The sequence below is a fragment of the Mirounga leonina genome, unplaced genomic scaffold (genome assembly GCF_011800145.1).
Source record: "Mirounga leonina isolate KUSES-001 unplaced genomic scaffold, KU_Mleo_1.0 Mir_94, whole genome shotgun sequence".
Taxonomy (NCBI): domain Eukaryota; kingdom Metazoa; phylum Chordata; class Mammalia; order Carnivora; family Phocidae; genus Mirounga; species Mirounga leonina.
The window spans coordinates 44739923-44763717 of record NW_023270855.1 but is presented as its reverse complement, the minus strand read 5'-3'; the positions used below and the strand labels follow the sequence as shown (position 1 = coordinate 44763717).

The 23795-nt window shown below is 56.7% G+C and overlaps 1 protein-coding gene across 8 annotated transcripts in view; it reads right to left on the bottom strand.

Moving 5' to 3' along the window:
• ZDHHC3 (zinc finger DHHC-type palmitoyltransferase 3) overlaps nt 1–23795 on the bottom strand; it is a 57674-nt gene continuing 33879 nt past the window's right edge. For 4 of the 8 annotated variants that reach the window (XM_034998478.1, XM_034998474.1, XM_034998473.1 and 1 more), the window contains 5 exons: nt 16912–17008; nt 16164–16245; nt 15958–16053; nt 12126–12256; nt 1–1465 (listed from right to left, as the gene is read on the bottom strand). In XM_034998478.1, the coding sequence (XP_034854369.1) occupies nt 1208–1465; nt 12126–12256; nt 15958–16053; nt 16164–16245; nt 16912–17008 (664 nt within the window). In that variant the 3' untranslated portion in view covers nt 1–1207. Of the gene's footprint in view, nt 1466–1928; nt 2253–8024; nt 9619–12125; nt 12257–15957; nt 16054–16163; nt 16246–16911; nt 17009–23795 lie in introns of those variants that run through there. The other 4 variants (XR_004677912.1, XM_034998477.1, XM_034998476.1 and 1 more) reach the window with 4 other exon arrangements.

Sequence of the window (23795 nt, the reverse complement as noted above, 5' to 3'; positions counted from 1 at the left end):
AATACTAAAGCTGATACGGACCAGGAGGATAGGCCTGCGGCCTGGTGGCTCTAGATCCCTGCCATCCTCGTGGGATGTCCTCCCAGGGCTCTGCACTGGGATTAGGACGGGTGGCTCTGGGAACACCGACCCCTCCGAGTAGGTAACCCTGGGCCTCGACCAGGCTCATCCTGGTTGTGTGTGTGTCCGTCTGTCTGTCTGTCTTCCTGGTTCGTCGGTCTGCAGGCCCTGGCCACCACCTATCCTCTCAGACAAAATGGTCCCCATCTCGTGAGAAGTGGCTTAAAACACAGGCCGGACAGATTTCTGGGCAGTTCATGCCCATGTGAGACTCTGTCCAGAGGGCAAGTGAATTAAGCTGTCAGGGGGAGGCCAGAGAGTCCCCACCTCCACAGGTCCTCTCCCCCTCCCCACCTCTGGACGGCCCCAAGCTGTCCACCTCCGTGACGATTCTAGGGTCTGTGGAACGGAATGGGGACTGAGTTTTGGCACCTCTGTTGTGACACGGTTACTGTCCTGACCCGTGTTTCCGACCTGGGCACGGCCCGCACGTGTGTGTGTCTAGCCCGGTTTGGGGTCCCCCTCACACCAAGCCCGAGCCACGCAGGTCACTGTGGCAGCCGCGTCCTTCTCCTGGTTTAGACAAGCTCGGGGGTGGAGGGGGGGCTCGCCGGGGAACAGCCGGGACCCTGCAACCTTTCCGGGCTGGTCTGTCCTGATGTCAGCGTCCCACCCCAGGTCCCCAAGGCCAGCCCTGCTCTGTCCTTCCACCCTAACATCATGGCCGTCGTTCTCAAAAGCCAGGAGCCAGGGCCCAACCTTCCCAAGAGAAGACAGACATCCCAAGAAAAGCCAAAGGCAAGTTCTTTTCTGCCCTGATCAGAGCTTCCTTTGCTGGCGAGGCTGTGCCAGGTGCAGGGATGCCCCGTCTCGGAAGGACACCCAATCCCGCTCTGGGCAGACTCTCCTTGGATGGCCTCTGAGAGTCCCTCATCCTCCTGTCACGCTCTAGTCCCCCCGCCAAGACCTGGCCCAACCTGGGGAGAGGATGAGGGGGTACAGGGGATGGCAGAGGCCGTGAGCGGCCCGCGGGGAGCGGCAGGGGGCAGGGGTGCAGGGCGGTGCGTCACGGCCACGCCGGGGCCACGACGCCTGCAGCCAGGTTGCCAGTGGCCTTTCAGTGCCTGGCTCTCCCCCCACGGCGGCGTCACTCATCTGTCACCTCCACGGAGTCCTCGTCCTTCCTCTCCTCCGACTGCTCCTCCGTGGTCTCCGTGTTGTCCGTGTCGGACAGCGAGGCCGCCTGCCGCACCCAGTCCCTGTCACGGAGAGGCTTTGGGTCGCACGGTCCGGAGAAGGGGTTGAGCCAGCTCGGGGAGAAGTCCCCACCAAAGGTCTCTTTCACCGACTTCCAGCTGCCCCTGCGCTCCCTGGGCTGGTGCTTTCGTTTGAGGCGCTCGATGCCCTGGAGGGACAACGGGATACAGAGGGTCAGGGGGCGGGGGTGAGGGGGGCGGCCGGGACACAGCCCGCCCGGGGCCAGGTCAGTGGGACGCAAGCGGGGTGCGGTGGGGGAGCGGCACAGCAAGCAGGGGTCGGGGTCCCCCCAGCCTCGCTAGGTCAGGCCAGGCTGCCGAGGCGCCCAGGGCCGAGGAGTAACGTGGAACCGGCCCTGAGAGCACTAAGAAGTTGAGTCCTCCCTGGGGATTCTGGGCCACGCCCCCCCAGCAGGTGCAGCCGACTTAGCATGAAGAAGGGGTGCGGGCAGTAAGGGGAGAGTGCAGGGCACAAACACGGGGGCCCAGGAAGCAGACTGCACAGCTAGCACCAGCGTGCGGCGGGCAGCCGGGGGGCGCACAGGCTCGCTGTGGGGAGGCCCGCTCGGGCGGCAGGCGCGCCCAGCGACTGCTCCCAAGCTGCCCACTCACCTGCTGCGGGCCATCGGTCGGCTGCGACTCAGCTGCCAGGCCCCAGAAAGAGGGTGTGGGGGGAGGGGAGAAGCCCGCAGGAGTTAAAGGCACAGCCAGGTCAGCTCTCCAGGCCACAGCACCCTCCACAAAGGCTTTCAGCCCCACCGGGGCCTCTGCCTTCTCCGCCTCTTCCGGAAGCCAAGGGAAATTGCTGGGGTTTGCCAGGCACGGGCACTGCTCATTCATACGACTCATTCCCCCTCAGAATGACCTCTGAGGACCTCGTTCTGGGTTCTCTCTTCTTTGCCACACAAGAGACTCACATAACTGGTATGATCCCTTCTGTTATGCAGAAAGAGAAACTGAGGCACACACACAGACTGAGACCTGCCCCGTCCTCCGGGCCAGTTCTTTTCCAGAACTCTCTCTTCCCACTCCATCTCAGAGATTAAAGTTTCTCGGCTCTTGAAAAAAAATTGTCGTTTAAAGAATCTGATCTCAAGGTATTGCCTTGGAAGATACTAAAGACAAAGGGCAAACCAGTGAGGGAACTTTGCAGGTATCACCTTAACCGGATCAAAGGTAACATCGCCTCAGTGCCTTTCTTGCCCCAAACGCATAATCTAGTGATCTAATTGTGAGAAAACATTAGACAGATGCAAATCAAAGGATATCCTACCGGATACCTAGCCTCTAATCTTCAAAAGGGTCAAAGTCTGATGAAAATGCTTCGGAACCAGACAGAAGTGATGGTTGTGCGGCATTATGAGTATACTCAATGCCAATGAACTGCACACGCTGAAGTGCTTGGTTTTATGTTATGTGAATTTCATCTCAGTTTTAAAAAAGGGGGGTCGGGGCGCCTGGGTGGCTCAGTCGGTTAAGCGTCTGCCTTCAGCTCAGGTCATGATCCCAGGCTCCTGGGATCGAGCCCCGCATCGGGCTCCCAGCTCCACGGGAAACCTGTTTCTCCCTCTCCCACTCCCCCTGCTTGTGTTCCCTCTCTCACTGTCTCTCTCAATCTGTGTCAAATAAATAAATAAAATCTTAAAAAAAAAAAAAAGTAAAAAAAATAAATAAAAAAGGGGGGTCAAGTTCATGAAAGAAAGACAGGAGCGTCATGGATTGGAGCAGACTACACAGACATGACAAGCGATGCAATGGGACAGACAAGGGTCTCAGTGGGGGCACCTGGAGAAATCCGAATGAAGCATGGAGATCCGTTAAGGGTCGCAATCAATACTGTTCCTGGTTTTTGTGTTTGTATTGTGGTTATATAAAATGACTCCCTTTGGAAAGACTGAGGGAAGGATGTACAGGAGCTCTTTGTGCTGTTTTTGCCACCTTTTTGTAAGTCGGAAATTACGTCACAATAAAAGGTTAAAAAAATAATCAGAGACACAAAGATGTGAGCAACAGAGTCTTGAACACCGAGTAACAACGTGACAAGCTGGAAACAATCGAAACGCCCATAAAGATGGCTAAGTCTGCGATTCTACAAAGTGAAACACAACACAGCTATGAAACAATGGTGTTGATACAGTTCTGTGTCACACTGGAAAATCCTGTCCACTGGTGACAAGGCAAGAAAGCCAGGTTAGTTGCACATGATGTCATGGGACCTGTAGTTTCCTTTGGGGATGGGGTCTGAGGTGGTTCGTATCTATTTCTGTGGACTTCCCACACGTTGCAAGCTTTCACCAACGAGTGGCTGTTACCGTCATAATCAGAACAGAAGAGCTGTTCCAGAAAATGGACCTTGCTGACAACTCTTTTGAGGGAGCCTCGCGTAGGTCAAGAGCCCGGGATGCTGTGCTGCTCAGACTGGCCCCTCGCCAGGCCTCCCTACTTAGCAGAAGCTGCAGGGGCCACCTGAGGGGTCTTGCTTTGGGGGATGCTGTGTTCCCTTCCCAGGCAATCCTTTGCAGCCTGTCAAGAGAGGCATCTGAAGCACGATTTCAGGGAAGCTGGGACATCAGGAGGCAGGGCAGGCGACAGAGGGGACACCCAGAAACGGCAGATTGACTGAATCCACACTGACTCAAAGCCATGACTGTGGGATCCTCACAACCGCCCTGACAGGACGTGGGTGTTGGTACTGACACTTGGCAGAGGGGAAAACAGAGGGTCTCCCGTTGGTCGTCGGAACCGGGGCGAGAACCAGTGTCTTCCTTCTGCCCAGGGCGTTTTCAATCCTCCTACAAATTCTCACTCTACCTGTGCTGACCACCAAGGCAGAGGAAAAAGCCAGAGTGGGAGAGGGAAGCCAAAGACCCCACAGGATGACTGTGTTCCGTGGCGAGCACTCTGGGATGACACTCAACCTCTTCACCAAGCTCGTAAGAACATTCCAGATCGGAGCCCAGCCCGTCCACCAGATGAAGTTCCTGAGCAGGTAAGTGGACAAACATCCAGGTCAACTCTGAGTCTGGACAGAAGAAAATATTCCAAATGCATCTGAGGCCTAAGAGAGGTCTGAAGGTCTGAACCCGCGGGGTCAGGAGGAGCCAACGGGGTTTCTTTCTCCTGGTAGGACTCAAGTTTGACTTTTGTGTGGATTTACCGGCGTGCTGAAGGCAAAGTTCTTCAGCTGGAGGTTTGCAGAGGCAGCAGTAATACCCACTTCAGGCCCAAGCGAACAAGAATGGTTGATTCCTGGGTAGGGGGCAGCGGCCGCAGCCAACATCTCTTGTAGGGAGGGTGTGGCTTGGGGCTTTGGGGGCCCCCTCTGGCAGGATGACACATGAACTGTAATCTGCACGACCCACCAGAGACCCCAGAATGAACGGACCAGGCCTAAGGCTCCCGAAGGAGGCAGAGACCCGAGCACAGGCTTTGTAAGGACTCAGCTGAGACTCACGGAGCAAGAGCTCATTGTCTGCCCCCCGCCCCGCACCCCACATCATCAGACGGAGAAAGTTGGAGACACTGCTGCCCGCGCCACGTCCCTCCTCCTTAGATGGCCAGAGAACACTCTCTCTTCATCTGTACTTTCACGTCCTTTTCCTGCAACCCACAGCTTGGACAATACTTTTCTGTGCAACCCGGCACCGCCCCCCACAAAGTTTCACGAAACAATACTTAGTCCACAATTGTAACCCATTTTTATTTATTTTTTAAAAAGGCCGCTGCACACCGACAAACCGGTCTCACAGATCATGAACCGTTGTGACCGTGGTTTGAAGAGCAGAGGTCTAGCAGCGCGAACGTTTACTGAAGGCACGCCGGGTGCCGGACGCCATCCTCACAGTTCCGGTCACGACTCTCATTCAATCCTCGCCTTGACCTTGTGATTTAGACAGCCTCCCTGGTTTGACAGGTGAGATCACGGAGGCTTAAGTCAGCGACGGCCCAAAGTCACACTCGAAGGATGTCGCTGAGCAGGGCCTTGAACCAGAGACTGGGTGGGGCCGGGGCGTAAATGCCCGGTCACCAGGCTACGTATGTAAGCTCAGCAGAGAGATTCGGGGAATCCTTATGTCCACAGATCAGGACATGTGCTTCCCCCAGGGGCTTCTGCAAACACTCCTCCTTGGCTCCCGTGTGCGCGGGTGGACCCCTGGGGGCGACTCCCGACTTGCTAGGATCCTCACGGCGGTCATGCCACTGAGGACTTGTTTCCTGAGGGAGAGGGTGGGGGGATGAAGTCTCCACTCGGGGACAGCAGACTGGCCAGCGACTGGTTTCCGTGTCACTGTGAAGGCTTTATATCCACTGAACCCCTCGGTGCAGAACCCAGGTGGACAGATGAAATGTGGAGGATTGCCGGCCAGACTAACAGTGTGGCTCCCCGTCAAGCCAACAGGCGCTTCTTGTTTGCTCAGCATCATTTGCTGGGGAGGCTGTGGGTGGTGAGGGGGAGAGGGGCTCCCGGTCGGCCCACCCCACCCAGCACCACGTGGGACCGTATTGTTGGCAGGCATCAGGGACCGACCACCCCCGGGGGACCCCTGTACGCCCCACGGGGACTCTCGGACTTGAGCGCGCATCAGTCTCCTGGAGGGCTGTTCAATCCAGACTGCTGCATTTCTGGTTCGGTAGGTCCGGGGCGGGGCCTGAGAACGGCATTTCTAACAAGTCCCTAAGTGATGCTGACACTGCTGGTCTGGGGACCACACTCGGAAACGCACGGCCTCCGGGCACCACAAGCAAGAAGATCCTTGGCAGGGATTCTAGCAAGATCTTCCTCTCTTCCCATTTCTTTGGTATTTAAGGACCCCTTCTATCTTGAGACCCCTGGCTCAGTTGGGTGGCTCACCCTTGGGGCTGATGCACTTACAAGCCCCGAGAGGAGAGGAACGTAAGGCCCGTTAGCCTGGCTGGGGGAGCCCAACGCAGCCTCCGGAAGCCTCTGGGTTCTGGGTGATGCCCGCCTCCCACAGCTGGTTCGGAAACAGTTCTTAGTCCCCCTCAGCAGACAGGTCCCCGCAGCAGGAAGGTGGCTCGTAACTTTCTTGGCGGCCGAGCCCGAATGAGAAAGAATTGGTCATTCCAGGTGTCTCGCTTTGGTTCTTCCGAGACGAAGTATTCCGCGGAAGAAACGGTATGACACACGACTGCCACCCAAACTGATTTTGCGGGCATGAGGTCAGCAAGCCCGGGCCCAGAGGCGGAGGTCTGCCTGGATGGAGGCCTATGCATGTTCAGCCCGGTTGCTAGGAGCACACGCCTGAGGTCGCCAGGCGGGGAGGAGTCACCTAACCCAGCTCGCCACGTCACCTTCTCCTTGGTCTTTCCCTGCCACGCTCCAGGGCCCACGCTCTGAAAGACCACGGCTGCCACGGGCTCAATGCCCAGTGCGCACCACCCAGCGCTGTCGGGGCGCCTGTGCCGGAGCCAAAAGCCGGGGCCGCCTTTGTGTGGAGACATGTCCTCTGTCCTCAGCCATCTGGGAAGACTGGGGGGTGCTCAGGGATGCCCGTTTCTTCCTGTGTGGATGCCAGGCTGCGGGCCGATCACTCCACAGCCCCATCCCTAGTCACTGAGCTCCCGGCAAAACGTCTCCCGTCTTCGATGAAAGTGAGCGAGGAAAACCACAGGGGACCCGGGGTTTTCCTCTCTTCCGAGGGCAGCATTTCCCTCTGGCTGAAGGGCTCGGAAACATTCCTGCTTTCAGCCACAGGGTTTGTAAAAGCCCAGAGGTAGAATCGTACAGGATGTCGAAAGCAGCCTTGTTCTCTGGGAAGGATATGCATAGGACGCTCAGGTTTAAAGGATGAATTTCTATGTTTAGGACTCAATAAAAAAATAAAATCAATATGTTTTCAGCACTATCTACTGCATTCCTCAGACAGTCCATGGGAAAAAGAACCAACCTGGGTCACTTTAAAAAAAAAAAGTTCCTTGAAGATGGAGTGTTTGGAGGGCATCCAAATACGCAAACACATTCCCCCGGCAGGAGGACCAGAAGCAGCGCTGCCTCCCAAGGGGCGGACGCCTGAGGGGCGGGAGCGGGCCAGAGCCCTCAAAACCGCTCCAGTCACAGCCACACTTCTTCACACACCTCAGTGAACCGTTAAAAAGGGGAAAAAAAAAAAAGGAGCCCATGGGAAACAAATGCTATAAACTAGATTTCAACACTAGATTAAAAACACAACAACAACAACAAACCCGCTTCAGACCTCAGCCTTGACTTAGGGCGTCAAGAGAACAGGAGAGGCAAGCCGGGGCCGACTGCCTTGGGGACAGCCGTGGAGTTCTCTGGTGACGTGGGAGGGATGAGGAGGAGCTCCTCAAAGCGCTGGAACGCTCTGTTGGAGGTTTCCAGCGCCTTCGTCCGGCTCGACGCTGCTTTCTGCTGGGTGCGCAGAGGGAAACGGTCTCTGCCCCGTGCCGGGCGCTCCAGCAAACTCTGCAGACGGGAAGGTGTAACCTGGGATTCAGGCGGCAGAAGCCAAACAAGAGGCTGGGGCAGGGGTGGGCAGGCTCGGTCAAGGGCGGTTGGCTAACGCGTCCTTAAAAACAGCACAGCGGACACCTCGTGCAAGCGGAGGAACAGAACTAAATATCCTTTAAGAGCCACGGAACAGAGGCCCTACGCAGCCAGCGCGCCTGGCCCGGACGATCGGCCCTCCCTGAAGGCAGCACTGAGAGAGAGCACGGCTCAATGAGAACAGGTTTTGGAAAAATTTTATTGCATTTTGTTTCCATGTGGAAGCACGGACAGAAGTGAAAAGAGGCAGCATGTTCCACTTAACTGTTCATGGAAAAATCACATGGCTCGATGAGCTTCCTCCCTATCCTGGATTGGGTTTCATAAACCTTATCCCCTACCCCACCCCAAGCACAGGCTAAAAAAGGAGGTTTGTGGTGATCACTTATAAAAAACCAAATCCACGTGTACGAATTCACAGATGGTCAGTCCTCTGATTTCTGTGACTTCTGCATTGGCTGGGCCCTCCCTGTCCCTCGGCCTCCTCATCTCCCCACTCTCTTCTGGCCTTCCTCTTAGAAGGGGGATTTCACAGGGGAAGTGCCTCCAGGGGGCAAGGCCGGTTCCCGGGAGCGGGGTGGCCATCCGCCAGCTTTCAGGAGTCTGGGGGCCGTGATGCCGACCTTGCATCCCCGTCAGCCCCAGGCCGGGACGACGGCCTCCCAGGTTAAAATACAGGTAAGACATGGCTACGTGCACATGTAGGTGTCTAAAACATCAGAAAGGGAACCCGCTTTAGAGATTTACAAAATGGGGTGGAGGGGGTTCACGCGCGGGGGGATGTGGCCGTGTCACTCAGCATTAGTGCCGCTAACCAGCCACCTTGTGGGGAGGGGGAGGGGTGCTAAGAGTAAGCAGCCGTGACAAAGGAAACCTGAAATCGCATGATTTGTTTTCTCCTTTTGACTGTAAGGCATTTAGAGCTGGAAAAACGTCTCTCCTTCACACTCTTCCAAATAATCAGCAGGAATATAACTGGTGATTCAGAATACAAATAAGACCCCTTTGATCCCCCCCCCCAAAGTCACTCAACACACCCAAGCCCATGGAGTACAAGGAGGCAAACCATGTCCACATTGGGGGATAAGGCCGCGGAGCCAAGGGCCCTTCTTAGGCTCCAGCCCTGATCCTGCCCCTCGCGGCCACAAGAGGTAAGCATCCGTCTTCGGTGATGTTTTAAGTCCCACGGGGGTGCCTGCCACGGCCTCCTGGGCAGCAGGAGGTCATGGCCCCCCCGCCTCTCCTACGCATCCCCCACCAGGCGTCCGGGCTGGTCCATCCGCACACCAGCCAGCCGCTCCCTCAGTTAGTCGAGGCGGGCATGGCCCGGAGACCGCACCCTCCACGTTAGTCAGGCCAGACAGACAGCAGAGAGGAAACCAGAGGCCAGAGAAGTGATTTTTAAAAAAGGAAAAAAAGAAGAGCAGCTTCGGTCACCAAAAAATAGAAAGGATGATCTCTTAAAAATAAAACATGGGGACTTTTTTTTTTTTCTCTGCAATGCTCAGCCATTTTACTTGAGACATTAAAAAAAAAAAAGTTTTAGAGTAGTTGGTTTGCTTTTTTTTTTTTCGGTTAAACATTCATGAGAACGGATGGGACGGTAGTGCTGGTCCTTCAGACCACATACTGGTATGGGTCTGCCTTCCCTTGGTCTGGCGTGGCAAAGGGGCTGGCCCAGCCTAGAGAGAAGGGGTGGCCAAAAACGGCTTTCATGTTCATCCATTTTGTTTTTTTAGCCCATCTTCTCTCTTCCTTTTTCAATTGTTCTATTCCCTGAAAACAAGAACAATCATACTTTCAGTCAAGCACTTTATTGCTGTGGTTTTTGGGGAGGGATGGCCATTAGCTTGAGGTGAATGAAGTCAATGCTTCCTTTCAAAGCCATAAAGCTGCCTACATCGTACATTTTTCTTCTTCTCTCATCGAAAGTGTCAAAGGAAAAAAAAAATTTTGGTGGGGGGAGTGGGGGTATGTGGGCACATATTTACAAGTCCCTCCAAGAAGGGAGGGGAAAGTGAGCAAATCCACAGGCCGCTGAGCCAGGATTCCTACAGGCATGTGGATTCGGGGTGTTTTGCTAAGTGAAGGAGCCACATCTACGCAGACGGGGCTCCGGCCTGGTGCTGGGCCTGGCTGTGTGTGGGGCTGCTGGGAAGGCTTTGGTGCAAGAAGCCTCAGAGCTGGAAGGGGCTCAGGATCGTGACAGCCAATGCTGGCCTTTAATTTGGGTAGGTTCAAGTTTGACACGACTATGACCACTTTGCAGACAAAAAAAAAAAGGAACAAATGAAATGACCGCTCTGGCACTGTGGTCCCACCAGCCTGGGAGGTCAAGAAGCCCCCAGCCTAGCGGGGCGGGCAAGGCAGACCTGAGAAGGTCGACCAGGAGTCAGAGACCGTGGGTGAGGGGAGAAGCCACCACAGAGGAGGAAGGAAAGGGATTAGTAGAGGTTAGAGGGGCTGCCTGGACAGACAGCCAGCCCCGGACATGGCAAAGGTCTTCCTAGTGCTCCTCTGGGAAGAATCGAGACCAGAGGCCACCTCGGTGGTTGTCCAGAGCCTGGGCTGTTCCCCCCACTGAGTCTCACAGGAAAAGCAGGCTGGGGAGGGAGCCCGTTCCCTCCCTTCTCCCCTCTTCCGATGGAGCTGGTCAGCAGGCAGGGCCTGAGGATGTGCCCTTGCTCGGAGAACAGGAGAGAAGGGGCCTGGCAGGAGCCTGGCCGAGGGTCTGTCTGCCGTGGTCTCTGGTGAGGACGAGGAACCGGGAGGAGTCGGGAGGGGCCAGCCTAACTCAAGTCTCTGTTCAGGGCCAGGGAGCTGGGAGGGTCCAGGCCAAGGGGAAGACACGCTTTCCCCAGACATGCCCTTCCTTCTTTTCTGCTTTCCTTTCCAACACAATTCCCTTTAGGAATGGCCTGGAAGGAGAAGAACAGCTAGGGCCAGGGCTGTGTGTGTTTTCTTTCTGGCTCCCCCAGACCTCGGCCTGTGTGACCTGGCCGCAGGCAAGAGTGGGCCGGATGGTCACCTCTGGGTTCCCTGTGGCTTTTAGGCAGAGAAGCTGGTCACACCTACTGTTGGACACACAGCCGGGTCTACACTGTTGGCTACTATTTTTACAGAAACTCTTACAATGATATTATTATAAAAGATTTAAAAAGTTGCTCAGAGCCCCCCCGCCCCATTCTAAACCATCGGGAATTCCCACAGATCCAAAAGATGGTGGCTTGGCGGCCAGGGAGTGCCAAACCCCGGATTTTCCACACCCGCAGGGAGGGGCCTGGGTGGCAAGGAGTCTGTCTCCCTACGAGCCTCCATCTGATGCTGACTAATCTGCAGGCCCAAAGCCGCCCCACAGGGCCTTAGATGACTGCCACCTGCCACCTGAGGGGGACCTTGGGAAGCCAGGAGGAGTGCCAAGAAGGGCCCAGGACCTCATGCCTCTCCTCCTCATACCAAACTAAGTGCTGCCCCTTCCTCCCGGGGCTCCTCACCTGGAGCCCAGAGCCAAAAAGAAAGAAAGGCCCACATCACAGCAATGGACTGACCACCTTGAGACTTTTGGACACTTAGGACAGACAGGTGGCTGTGGCACCAGGGGACTGGGCTCCAGTCCTGCCCAGCCAGCAGCCTCGAAGTTCCCAGCGAAGGAACTGTGGGTAAGGTGGAGGTAAGGGTTGGGGCACAGGGGAAGGGCAATAGACGAGGACCAGAGGCGGACCAAGCAAAGGTACCCAATGGCCAGGTGAGTGCTTGTGGCCCACAGCTCAGGGATGCTTGAGGCAGGCTGTTTCCTGACTCTGCCCTCTGGACCTACGCATGGAGTCACCTACTCCAGGAAGTTGACCCTGCCCATTTCAGCTGGATTCAGGCCCCCTTTGTCCATCATCCTCTCTCCAGGCCTGTAGTCCTCAGATGGGAAGGGTGTCCCTGTGCCCAGTAGAGTGCCTGACACAGCACAGTGTGTAACAGAACCATCATGGGAAGAGGGAAGGACTTTTGGCAAAGGGCACCCTTCACCAAGGCTGCTAGGCCCCATTCCTGGTGTGACCTGCTATGCCGGCCGCAAGGGAAGGCGTGTGTGTGTGTGTGTGTGTGTGTGTGTGTGTGTGTGTAAGATCCAGTGTCACTGCAAATGGAGGGATGTGGCCTGCACACCTCGCACCTGGGCCTTGGTCACTGGGTTCCCAGGTCTGGCCTGCATGCAGCCCTCCCAGCAGCACCTGCCCAGGGTCCTCCCCCAAGCCCAGGAGCGGAGGTGAGGGGGCAGGCTGCCCGCTTACCGTTTCATCTGTGCAGATGGAGTGCACCTGCGTCCCAAACATCACAGATGTGAAAATGAGAAAGAGCAGCCCCTCAAAGCACAGCAGGATGAGGAGGATCACTGTGGTAGGTGGTGAGAAGGAGCTGCACTCTGAAAGAGAAGGGTCGTGTGGGACTTGGAGCTGCTACCCATTGCCCGCTGTGCGCCACTCGATGTCCCCAGGGCTCCCGCCCTGCCTCCAGCCCCGCAGGACCCGGTTCCTCCTGGGTGCCATGTGTCCCTGGCCTCCAGGCCAGGGAGGGCACCATGCTGCCTCACATCTGGCTGCACCAGCACTCCCTCAGGGAAGCCCTTCTCCACAGGCCAGGTCCCTCCTGGGGCTTCCCCTCCTAACACCTCTTAACTGCTGCTCTTTTCCTGGCCAGGGTCTGTATCCTGCTGCCGTGCACAGTGCCCGGCACATGGAAGGACCCAGAAAAGCCTCAGGGCTGAGGCATGAAGATGAAGCCAGGGGGAGCCTCCTTCCCTCAGACAGCACAACACAGGCTGGACATTCCTGCACCTCTGTCTGCTTCTGGGGGACAGGAAAGGGCAGGTCCAGAGGATCACTCAGGGGTTTTGGGATTCGAAGTCTATGAGGGGGCAGTCTGGCTACTGGGCTTGGCCCTGAGCTAGGGGTGAAACAAGCCCCCTGGGAAACGCCCCTCTCAGGAGCATCTGCATCACTGAGACGGTCAGTCCAACCGGACAGCCGCCTGGCCAGAGCAGCTGCTTTCGATCTCCCGGCCTCTCTCTGAGCCCAGGCTGCTGGGGGGGTGTGACCTGAGATAAGTCCTTGTCCCTGTCCAGGCCTCCACCCCCTCCTCCTAGAGCAGCAAGGTTTGACCAGATGTGTGGTTCTGTTTTCAGCACCAGAAGCCTCTGTCTGGACCAAGTCTAAATCAGAAGCACCCCCAACTGGAGAGAAAAGCCGAGGGAGCTGTGGGAGACGGTGGGGGGGGGGGGGGGCTGAGGGAATGGGGATGACACTGGGAGACGGGGATCTGATCCCAGCCAATCTCCTGCCCCCGCTGACGGCTGCCTGGGCCTGTCACAGCCCGGCTTGTGGTGCATGTTTCTCGTTGCCCCAGGGTGCAGGCCTGTTGCCCTGGCTGGAGGGGTCCGATCTGGGAGGGCTGGGCCGGGCTTCCCTGGGTTTTGGGAACTCAGGGAATCTGGGGATGCCCTGCCGCCTCCGCCTCCGTCGCGGGAGCTTCACCACAATGGGCCTGGAGACACAGCGCTGTCCAGGTGGTGAGGTGAGCCACATCTCATCCAAATGCCTTTATCTCCTCACGCTTCCCTCGGAACTCAACAATGCCTGCGGACACTTTCCCCTCTGGCTTCCTTGCTGGCAGGGCCTGGGTGGGCTGGCCCCGGTCGGCTCCAGGTGTGGCAGCCGCCTGCCTGGCCGCTGGGTGGGGTGATGGGCAGAACGAGGGTTCCACAGTCAGGCAGGCACAGCAGGGTGAGGATCCTGGAGCCGACTCCCCACCATGAGCTCTTGCTAAGATGCCCCCACTAATAATCTGTGGCCCCTGCATCTTTCCTGTCCCGCACCCCATGGAATCATGTTGTTCCTGTCCTTGCTTGCTGTCTGCCTTGCCCACACCTGCAGCCCCAGGAGGCCGGGGCTTTGGCTCCCTGCTGTACAACCAGCCTTGCAGTGGTGTCCGATAACACAGGACTGTGGGCACATGGCTGGGGCTCTCTGCGCTTTAGTTCTCCCTTCGGCTGGGTGGCGTGGCTGAGAGCGCACGAGAACATCCGCACAGGTCGGCCCGGGCCCAGCATGAGCACATGGCCGGTGCCCCCTGGATGGAGGCGCCTTGCCCCTTCCTTCCCCACCTCGGCTGCCCCGGGGCTGGGGCAGGAGGCAGAGCCCAGCGCCGTGGCCTGCTCTCCATCCCCACCCAGCTACACGGACCCTTCCCCTCCTGGGCTGGCCCCCGGGGACTATGAACGGAGTTGGGGAGGCAGGAACCAGACCCAGGAAATGTACAACTACCACTCTACCCTCCGTTAAACCTCAACTCAAAGCGCCCTCATTCTGGGGACACCCCCTTCCCTTCTTACACAAGCTGGACGTGAGACAGCTCGGCCACGGCTGAGCAGTCACGGTAGTCGCTGTCACACTGGGCCAATCTCAGGCTTCCACTCTGGGGACTGTCCTCCTAGCCTAGCGGCCACAGGCACCACTACCTCGACCCTCTTCCATCAGGAATCTTGACTGAAGACCACCAAGAACCCTTAGGGAGGACCCTGGGCCCCGGGGTCATTGAGGCAGGGCTGGAAGAGCCCGCTCCAGACCGGGGCTTGAAACACAGCCCTCCTCTTAGACGTGTGAGCTTGGGGACTGACTAGACCCCTGCGAGCCCCAGCTTTTGTCACCCACTAAGTGGGAGCCTCTCTCCTGCCCTGCGGGCTTGTTGTAAGGTTAAAGTAAGGCGCTGCTCACCACGCCCTGTGCACCCCAGCTGGCTCTCAGCGCTCAGTACTGACATGGCCCGTCAGCTGTGCTCTGAAAACAGAGACCTTCTGCCTCATAGACGGTCCGGGGCACACTCATCACTGCCTGAGTCTGTTAACCCGACAGCGGTGGGTGGGGGGCAGGGGGCGACGGGTTGATGAAACGTCCTTGTCAGACTCCACTGCCAAGTTGCCAAGGCCACATCTGGAGTCGGACTGGATGGCCAGGGCCTAGCAGGGTGTGTGCACTCGCAGAACATTTACCCAGGAAAGTGCTGGGGCCCTGCCCAGCTCTGCAGCTTGACCTTCCCCGTCTGGCTGGTACCAGAACTGCAGCAGGCACAAAAACTGGGAGGCACAGTGACACCGACTGAACCGTGTCACCCGCAAAATTCACAGGTGGGAGCCCCACCCCCCATGTGATGTTATTTGGAAATGGGGCCTTTGGGAGGTGATGAGGGTTAAGTGAGGTCAGGAGGGGGGTCTGTGGTGTTTTGTCATGGCAGCCCCAGCTGACTGAGACTCATGGGGTTCTCCTCCCCTAGGTGGGGCCAGGCCAGGCCGGGCAGGGGGCAGGTCGGGAGCTAGAGATCCCATCCTTCCCACGGCCTCCCCAGTTCTGGGGAACAAGAACAGCAAGCTAGTGCCCAAGAAGACAGTACGTACAGGAAGAGCGAGGTTCTGAAAGGTGGTGCAATGGAAAAGGAGGCCCATCTGATGCTTCTGCTCAAGATGTTTGTCTCACGGACTGAGTGTGCGTGTGTGAGTTCTCGCCCAGCACGTGGCCTCTCTTAATTCCTCCAGCATCTATTAAAATTTTGTTCTCTTCTCTCTTATTTTTATTCTTCTTTAAAATCATAAAACTGCATTTGTTTTCCCAGCATCTATTTTTTCCCTCAGGGTCTGTGTGGTCTCCTGGCTGGAGTTCCTTCCTCAGCGTTTGTGCGTGAAATGGATTCCACTAAAGCAGGAAGGAGCTGCTCTGCGATCTCAGTGTGGCTTGGTGAGGAAGCAGTTAAAAAACACCCACAGAAAACAAAAGTTCAGAATGGAGTTCTGTGAGATTGGAATGAAATGACTTTTGGTTAAAGTGCCTCTTCTTCTTTTTTTTTTTTAAGTAGGCACCACACCCAGCGTGGAGCCCAACGTGGGGCTTGAACTCACGACCCTGAGATCAAGAGTCGGACGCACTCAACCAACCGAGCCACCCAGGCGCCCCTAAAGTGCCTCTTCTTAAAGACAAGGAGACAAAGGTTCTCTCCCTGGCAAGGCTCCCGTGCCCTGGGACGTGCTTCTTGCAGGGCACGCTTAGGCTAGAGGGTCTGTCCAGCTCACTACTTTACCTGTGGAACTGACTTTAGGGGGCTGCTTTTTTTCATGAAGCGAGATTCGGGCCTCTGCTGTCCCTTCCCTGGTCAGTCCGTAGGCTTGCAGCAGATCTAATAAAATGGGGTTGGCCCCTGGCACCATGACACAAACCAAGAGCCCGCCCCCCGTGGGTCGCACACTGTCCCTTGGAGCAGGATGGGGAGTTCTGGCACATACTCACTTGTCCAGTCTTCTTCAAAGCAGTGCAGAAAGTGGAATCCCACCATGATGAGGGCATGCAAGGAAATGAGAGCTATGTACATCTGAAACAGGAAAGCAGGGCAGATGCCGTTGTTGTGAGAACCTTCTGACGGTGCGGGCTCCTGGGACAGGGGTGCTCAGGACCTCCCATTCCGGAACACTCAGTAAGGCTGAGGGCTGACTGGGAGAGAGCCAGGAGGCCTCTGGTGATTCCCCTAGGGGTCTCCCGCCCTGGCTCTGGGACCAAGGTGAGTGTGTGTCGAAGAAGAGACAAGCGCCCGTCGCCGGGTGTGACCTGGGCTCTAGGTGGGCCAGGGCGTTCCGGGCCGGTGGCTGCCCTGCACTTGAAAACTCAGAGTGCTGACTGCCAAGGGCTCTTCCAGCCCTCTTGCTAAATCTCTACCTACCTGCAGCTGAGGGAGGGCTTGCAGTCACCACCAAAACTGGCTTCTGTAGCTACTTAGCCTGGACACTTTGGGTGGGAGCCCAGCACACAGCCCTTGCTTAGAGACGATCGCCTCGAGCCAATGTGCTAGGTGCTCAAGTGGAGGGCTTAGGAACAGGCACTTGTTGAGCCCAAGAGCGCTCTGGCGGGAAGGCGGAGGCCTACGCGGCCAGGCAAGACTCCGAACCAGCAGCACAAGACTCTGCGAGTGCCGAGAATTTTCGAAGGACTGAGCGCTCCGTTGCTCCGCGGAGGGTGGGGCAGGCCTGGGAAGCTGACTTACTGTAAACAGGACGAAGTACTTCTGGTTGTTCTCGCCGACACAGTTATTGACCCAGGGACAGTGGTGGTCCATCTTCCGAATACACCGCTTACAAACGCTGAAAGGGCCCATAAGGCAGACCTTCAGGGGTGTCCTCACGGCGGCAGGGGCCCGAGGAGAGCAGAGAACCTACCCCCCAGCTCTACTCCGAGCACAGGGCCTCCTCGGGCACTGCCTGGTGAACTGCTGGGGGTGTGGCAAGGAGCCTGGAAGGCGGGGTCAGGACCCCCAGGGTCCCACTCATTCCCAACAGGGGACAGTCACTGGCCAACAAGGCCCCTTCTCTTGTTTGACATGAAACAGGGTGGCACCGAGGGGCTGAGCAAGAGGCTGCTCTCTGGTGCTCACAGTGAGCCGCAAGCTGGTTTACTGAGAGGATAGAGCGAAGAGGCGGTTTACAGAAAACAGGTACTCCCAACTTCCCGTAAACACCCAAAACCCGAGGGCCAGGGGCCAGCTGGGAGGGCGTGGCTGACCGCAGAGGGCGCTGGGAGAGGAAGAGTGGGCTCAAGGGCAGGATGTCTTGAGGCAGGACGTGCCCCTCAAGAACCTTCCAGCTGGAAGGTAACCACCACTTAGCTGCAAAAGCAGAATGCATTTGAGCTGAAGTGTTGATGAGAAATCCCATTAATTTGCAAATTGCTCACTTGTAACTGGGCTCCTTTTGGGACTGGGACTGTTTCAATCTTATCCGACAGCAAACATCCCTTTTTGGAAAAAATAATCTGAAACAGGAGTGCAGGTTCCTGGGGGCGTGAAAGCACCTACTCCCCAAACTCGGGTTTAGACACACCCCGTTGCCAACAGATAGCCTCACCAGATATGGGTCCTGTCTCAATTTAACATAGGCTCCTTGAAATGATCTTGGGGGTGTCATTTGTTCAAAACAGTTTTAAATACTGTAAATATAAGCCCGGGAATAATACAATTAAAGTGTTTTCTGTTTTGAAAGCCCCTTGGCTCACACCAGCTTTTCTTTCCACTAGTTTTCACAGCTAACTTGATCTCAGGTTCTGGGCTGTGGCAGGTGGACCCTGGTGGAAGGGCTGTGTCACGTTCCGGCGTGGGGAGCTCACACCTGCCAAGCTCTGGCTGGCCGCCCGTCCGGGCAGGGAAAGCACAGGAGGAGCTCTCCTGGGAGTGGAGGTGAGCTGCTCCCCAGACTCCAGGCCAGGAAGCACAGACCACTCTGAAGGAGAGCCCCGCGGCTAGGCCATGGCCAACTCGGAGCTGCGGGCTCATCCACACCCCAAGGGGGACGTGCAGCCTTTTCTGAGCAGGGCGTGAGCTCTGGTGGTAAGGCAGGCCTGGGCCTGCTGAGCTACCTTGGTCAGAATGACCAAACTTGGAGCCTCGGGTTCCCCATCCACAGAAAGTGTTGTAAGGACAAGGTGAGGACTGATTGTGGGGGCCTGGCCAGTCTCCACCCTGGTTCTGTTCCACAACTTCGAAGGTCCTCACTAATATAGGGGGGAATGGGCACATCTCAGAGAGGCCGGCCCAGCTCTAGAATCTCCCTGGGAGCCAGGAGGGCAGGGGAAGAAAGAGGCATGAAAGGGACACAGACAGATATAAAGAGAAAGTCAGGTACCCGTCTCTCTGTGTGCATGTGTTACTAATTTAAAAAGTACATATGAATATGTATAGTATAGATTTCAATTAATAACACTTGTTCCCAGGATATAATTTTAAGAGTACAGACAAGTAGAGAGTGAAGACTGAGCCGCTCCCTGCATCCTGGGCCTCAGCCACCAGGCCCCACATTCCCTCTGCAGAGCCACCTTGCACGTCCTTCCTCAGCTCTGGGATCTTAGCTCCCTCCCAATCTGAGGACCAAACTCCCAAGGTTAAGCCCCTCCCTGCCCCAGGCTCCTGAGCCCTTTCTCCTCCATCTGTGCCTCCTTCTGCAAGGCGTTTCTAGTGGGTGCTCTGAGGCAGTGTTTGCTCAGCAGCAGAGAGCGGCCAAGTGGCCTGACATCCTCTGAAAGCCGCCTGAGTTTCAACGAGCTCTCAAGCAAATCCATCCTTTGCTCTCCTCCCAGCCTCTAAAGAGCCCCGGCGTGCACCCCAGGAAGTGGGTTTCACGGTGGGCTACGTGTCACTGGGCGGCCACGTCAGAGTGCCTCCTCCTCCTCCAGGGAGCAGGGACAAGCGAGCAGAGCCGCTGAGAGCAGCAGAAGTTGGCCCAGAGTGCCCGGCTCTGAGCTTCCTGTCTGCAAAGGCATGCAGTATTGTTCAGAAGCTGGCTCTGGGGCCAGGCGGGGTGCATGTGGGTGGGGAGTCCATCCATGAGCATGGTGAGGGCCCCGATCAGGCACCGTCTCACACACGGCTCACAAAACCACCTGCCCAAACGGTTCTACATTTGGGGCTTGGAGAACACCAAGGGCAAGGCCTGCCCGTGTCCCGCCCACCTGCTCCGCCTCGGGCCCTATCCATCCTGAGGAAGAAAAAATGTGGGCCTCCCACAACCCCGGATACCCCAGTGGGGAATCGGTCACCTCAGAGCCAGCCCTCTTCCCACCCCCAGAGGCTGGGTGGGCAGCGGGGCTCCGTCCCCTCCCCTCTCTCCTCTCTGGGGCTCCTTACTGCTCTTTCCTTCCTGTGAGCACCAGCCCTCTCCTGAGCCTCCTCTTGGGCACCCCTCACTGCCCCTTTGCGAGACGCTTTGGGCAGGTGTGCTCCTGGGGCTCAGGCACCGCGGGCTGGTAGCACGTCCCAAGCTGCAGGAACAGTCGCTGCAAAGACCGAACATCTTCCACGGAGGCATCTTTTTATGTCCCTGCCTTTAGGGTTTCCTGAGCCCCTTCTGTGTTTTTAAATCAATGTTCTAGAAGAAGGCAATGCCCCTCCTTTCCCTCTTCCTCCAGGTTCCCTGCCATTTTTCAGGCCCCGAAGTACTTCCTTCAAAAGCTTGGTACAGCCTGACAAGCTCATTGGCTCACTCAGGCTCTTGGTTCTCAGGCCCCAAAGTTGCTGGCTGGGGCCCTTGCCCAAGCCTGGGTGATGGCCCACTGTGGAAACATAGCTGTGTCCCCGAGGGCCTGCGTCTCCCCCTACAGAGACACTTACCAAACTGTATCGGGGTGGAAAAGTGCACCTGCCCTGCCTGAGCGGAAGGCCCAAGGGTCAGGGCCACGTCTAATCCACCGCTACGGCCCAGGGCCAGGCCCAGGACCTCCTTAGCAAGGGGGAGCTGAGTGCAGTCCCTGAAGCTACAGATGGGGAAAGAGCAGGCCTGCAAAGCGGCTCCACCACATCAGACTGGGACGCCCGGCAGGGCACGAGCAAAGAACAAAGCTAGAGGGCACCAGGTGGACCCTGCTCCACGTCCAGGTTTTCACCCCACACCTCCTGCAAAAAAGCCTCTACCACATCATGGTCCCAGCTCTGCAACAATGTTGGGTGAGGAAGCCTGGTGCGGCGGCGGCGGAGAGAACACTGCTCTCAATCCCCATGTGGGGCCCTGGGCAAAGCAACTTAGCTTCTCCGAACTGCCCTCTGCAGAATTAGTCCACATCTCCCAAGGTTAGAGATGATGTAGGTAAAATGATTTAAAAACAATACTAGTGCTACATAAATTTTACCGGTGGTCACAACCATGAGAGAGACAACATAAGAATCTGGCAGGGACCCTAAGCCATCTGTGACTGTCTCAGCCTCAGCGTGTTTGTGGGGGTGGGGGCTTTGGGGAGGGGTGTGAGGCTTTGCCAGGGGCACAGGTCTCCACCTCTTTGTGCAAGAGCAACCTAACCCTTAAGCCCAACACCATGGCTGTCCACGTTAGCATGAATGGCTCCCTCTCCAGGATTTCCACAGGCCTCCATGGTCCTCAATGCCAGGATGAAAGCAGCCCGGCGTTCCAGAATGCCTCTCGGTGGAAAGAAGACGCACCCACACACCACCGGCCTGGAAGGAACATCTACACATCCAGGGTCAGGGAGCATCTGCGGTCAGGGAATGGGGATGGATTTAAATTCCACGGGGCTCTGTTAGGAGGACAGGATGCAAAGAGCCAGGTGCGCACTCACGCACACAGACACGCGCCTTCACTCGAGCAGGGACACTGACTCCGACTCTCTCGAGCCAGGCGGCAGGCCTCTCGGCTTAAGCAGTCATAAACCCAGCTCTGTCTGGTGTGCTGGGGATGGTGCTTATCCCGAACTGCGGGTCCCCAGATGGCCTGGGCCGCCACAAGCCCTCCCAGAGAAGTGGTCATCAGCACACGCTTCCTGATGCGGGAGCAGGCGACACACAGGCATCCTCACTCGACTTCGTCTGAATCAGCAGCTCTTGTTTTGCTCAAGCTGATTTGTTTACTAGCACTCAAGAATACCTCCCTCGGATCATCCTGGGGAGAGAGGCGAGGAGGAGGCGGTGAGCAAAATGCCAGGCAGTGGAGGCAGCCGAGGGCTCAGGGAGGGAAGAGAAAGAACCACTGTGGTCACCCGAAAGTTCTTTCCTACAAAGCTCGAGCCTCCCTGTTGCTGGTCCAGCCTGGAAGCCCAGTGCGCCCGGCCACTTGCACACGCCTCTACGAACCAATGGCTTCTGTCAGGGGAGCCAGCGGACTCCCACAGTTATTCATATCTCACCCTCACAACAAGCTGCCGGACAACAATCCCCTTTGCAGAGGACAGAGCTGAGCTCGGAGAGATGTGCTGCTTGGTCTGCGGCCCCACAGCGTGGCGGGGGCACTGCTGGGCTTCCAGCGCTGACCTCTCTAACTCCGAGGCGGGAGCCTGCTCAGCACACTGGGCTGCCCAGAGTTGGGGCCTGGGGAACCACGTAAGCAGACGGGGCCCCTTCACTCAGGCGATGAAAACAGCTGGCTTCCCATGCCCCGGGTAACAGAAAAGGCTAGACAGGCGCCTCCACCCCAGGCACAAGCAGCAAGCCCTGAATTCGTCTGTAACACAGATCTCAGAGGTAAACTGGCCCCACGCTGGGCTCGGCTTCTCCAAGCTGCTGGAAACCCCACGGGAGACAGCAACTAACATAGGCCCTGTCCAAGCTCCTCAGCCGTCACCCTCAAGAGGGGCCAACTAGTTGGGGAGGTCGCCGTCTCTCTCTGACAGAAAGACATAAGTACAATTCCATCAGACCACACAAGTCACCCCCAAACCGGAGTTCTAGTGGAAAGAGCCCTGGACCGGAGCCACAAACACTGGGCCCCACGCCTGTCTGTGGCTCTCACCAGGGGTGTGAGCTCGGTGTGCCCCTCCCGGCACCCCCCCCAGTCTGAGAAAAGGACCAAGTGACACCAAGTGTAATTTAGCATTTAAAGTCCCCTTGTAGTGATAAAATGCAGTTTTTAGCTAGATGCCTTCTCGTTGAGAAGACTCAAACCAACAAAGACATCTGAAAACCAAAGGGAAAAATCACCACACATGAGATGGGGAAATGGCTTTTGGGGCCGAATCCTACAATTGTCACAACCTCTAGGAGTTTTGTTTTAAAGAAACGTCTCCAGGGCACCTGGGTGGCTCAGTTGGTTAAGCGACTGCCTTCGGCTCAGGTCATGATCCTGGAGTCCCGGGATCGAGTCCCGCATCGGGCTCCCTGCTCGGCGGGGAGCCTGCTTCTCCCTCTGACCCTCCTCCCTCTCATGCTCTCTGTCTCTCATCCTCTCTCTCGCAAATAAATAAAATCTTTAAAAAAAAAAAAAAAGATTAAAAAAATAAATAAATAAAAATAAAGAAACGTCTCCATTCAGGCACAGACCCTTCGTTTCCCTCTGAAAGTCAAGTGAGTAGGGCCCACCTCTTAAATGGGTCAAGTACTGGGCACTCAGAACGATTTTCCAAACCTCGGTCTCCTGTGGCCTTAATAAATAAAGCTGTGAGGTAGGAAGAGCAGGAACCCCTTAATTTTGGAGATACAGAGACAGAGGTGGAGACAGTCAAGGGCCTGGCAGGGTCCTCCGTCAGGTCTTAGGACGGGCGTCCTGAGCCCAAACCAAACGCCCTTTCCGATCTAGTGAGCTCATGGAGCTCCAATCGGGGCTCAGTCGCAGTGGTCGTGTGCCCAGAGCAGGGGACGTTCAGAAGTCCTGCTGCTGACGGCACTCGTGCGGGAGGTGGGCGTGGGGGGTGCTGCTCCAGAGCCCGCGAGAGGTGGGGGGGGGGGGAAGGGGGGTGGGGGCGGGGGGGGGGGGGGGGGGCAGGGGGGGGGCCCGTGTACCTGCAGTGGTGGGCTCGGTCGGGCTTGATGCTGCAGCATTTCGGGCACTTGTACACCACCTGCCCAGGCTTCAGCTGTAAGCTCTCGATGAATTCTTTAGTGGCATTTCCTTTGGGCACCGCCCCCTGTCGGAAAGAGAAAAGGCATCAGGGCTGGGCTTCCAGCAGGTCTGATGCTCCACGGTGCAGACGGTCCCTTGGGAGTGGCAACTACCCACACGGACAGGACAGCTTTACCCCAACAACGTGTGTGTTCAGAATTATGCCAACACCGATGGACACTTACGGACAAGGAATTTTCCGGAGGAAAAGTGAACGATTTTTCTAGAGTGAACAGTTACATTGTTCCTGATAATTTTTTATAAAGATTACTTATTTATTTATATTTTTTTTTATTAAAGATTTTTTTATTTATTCATTTGAGACAGTGAGATAGAGAGAGAGAGAGCATGAGCAGGGAGAAAGGCAGAGGGAGAGGGAGAAGCAGGCTCCCCGCCGAGCAGGGAGCCCGATGCGGGACTCAATCCAGGGACTCCAGGATCATGACCTGAGCCGAAGGCAGACGTTTAACCATCTGAGCCACCCAGCTGCCCCGATTACTTATTTGAGGAGAAAGAGAGAGAGAGAGAGGGAGGGAGAGAGCATGAGCAGAGAAAGGGGCAG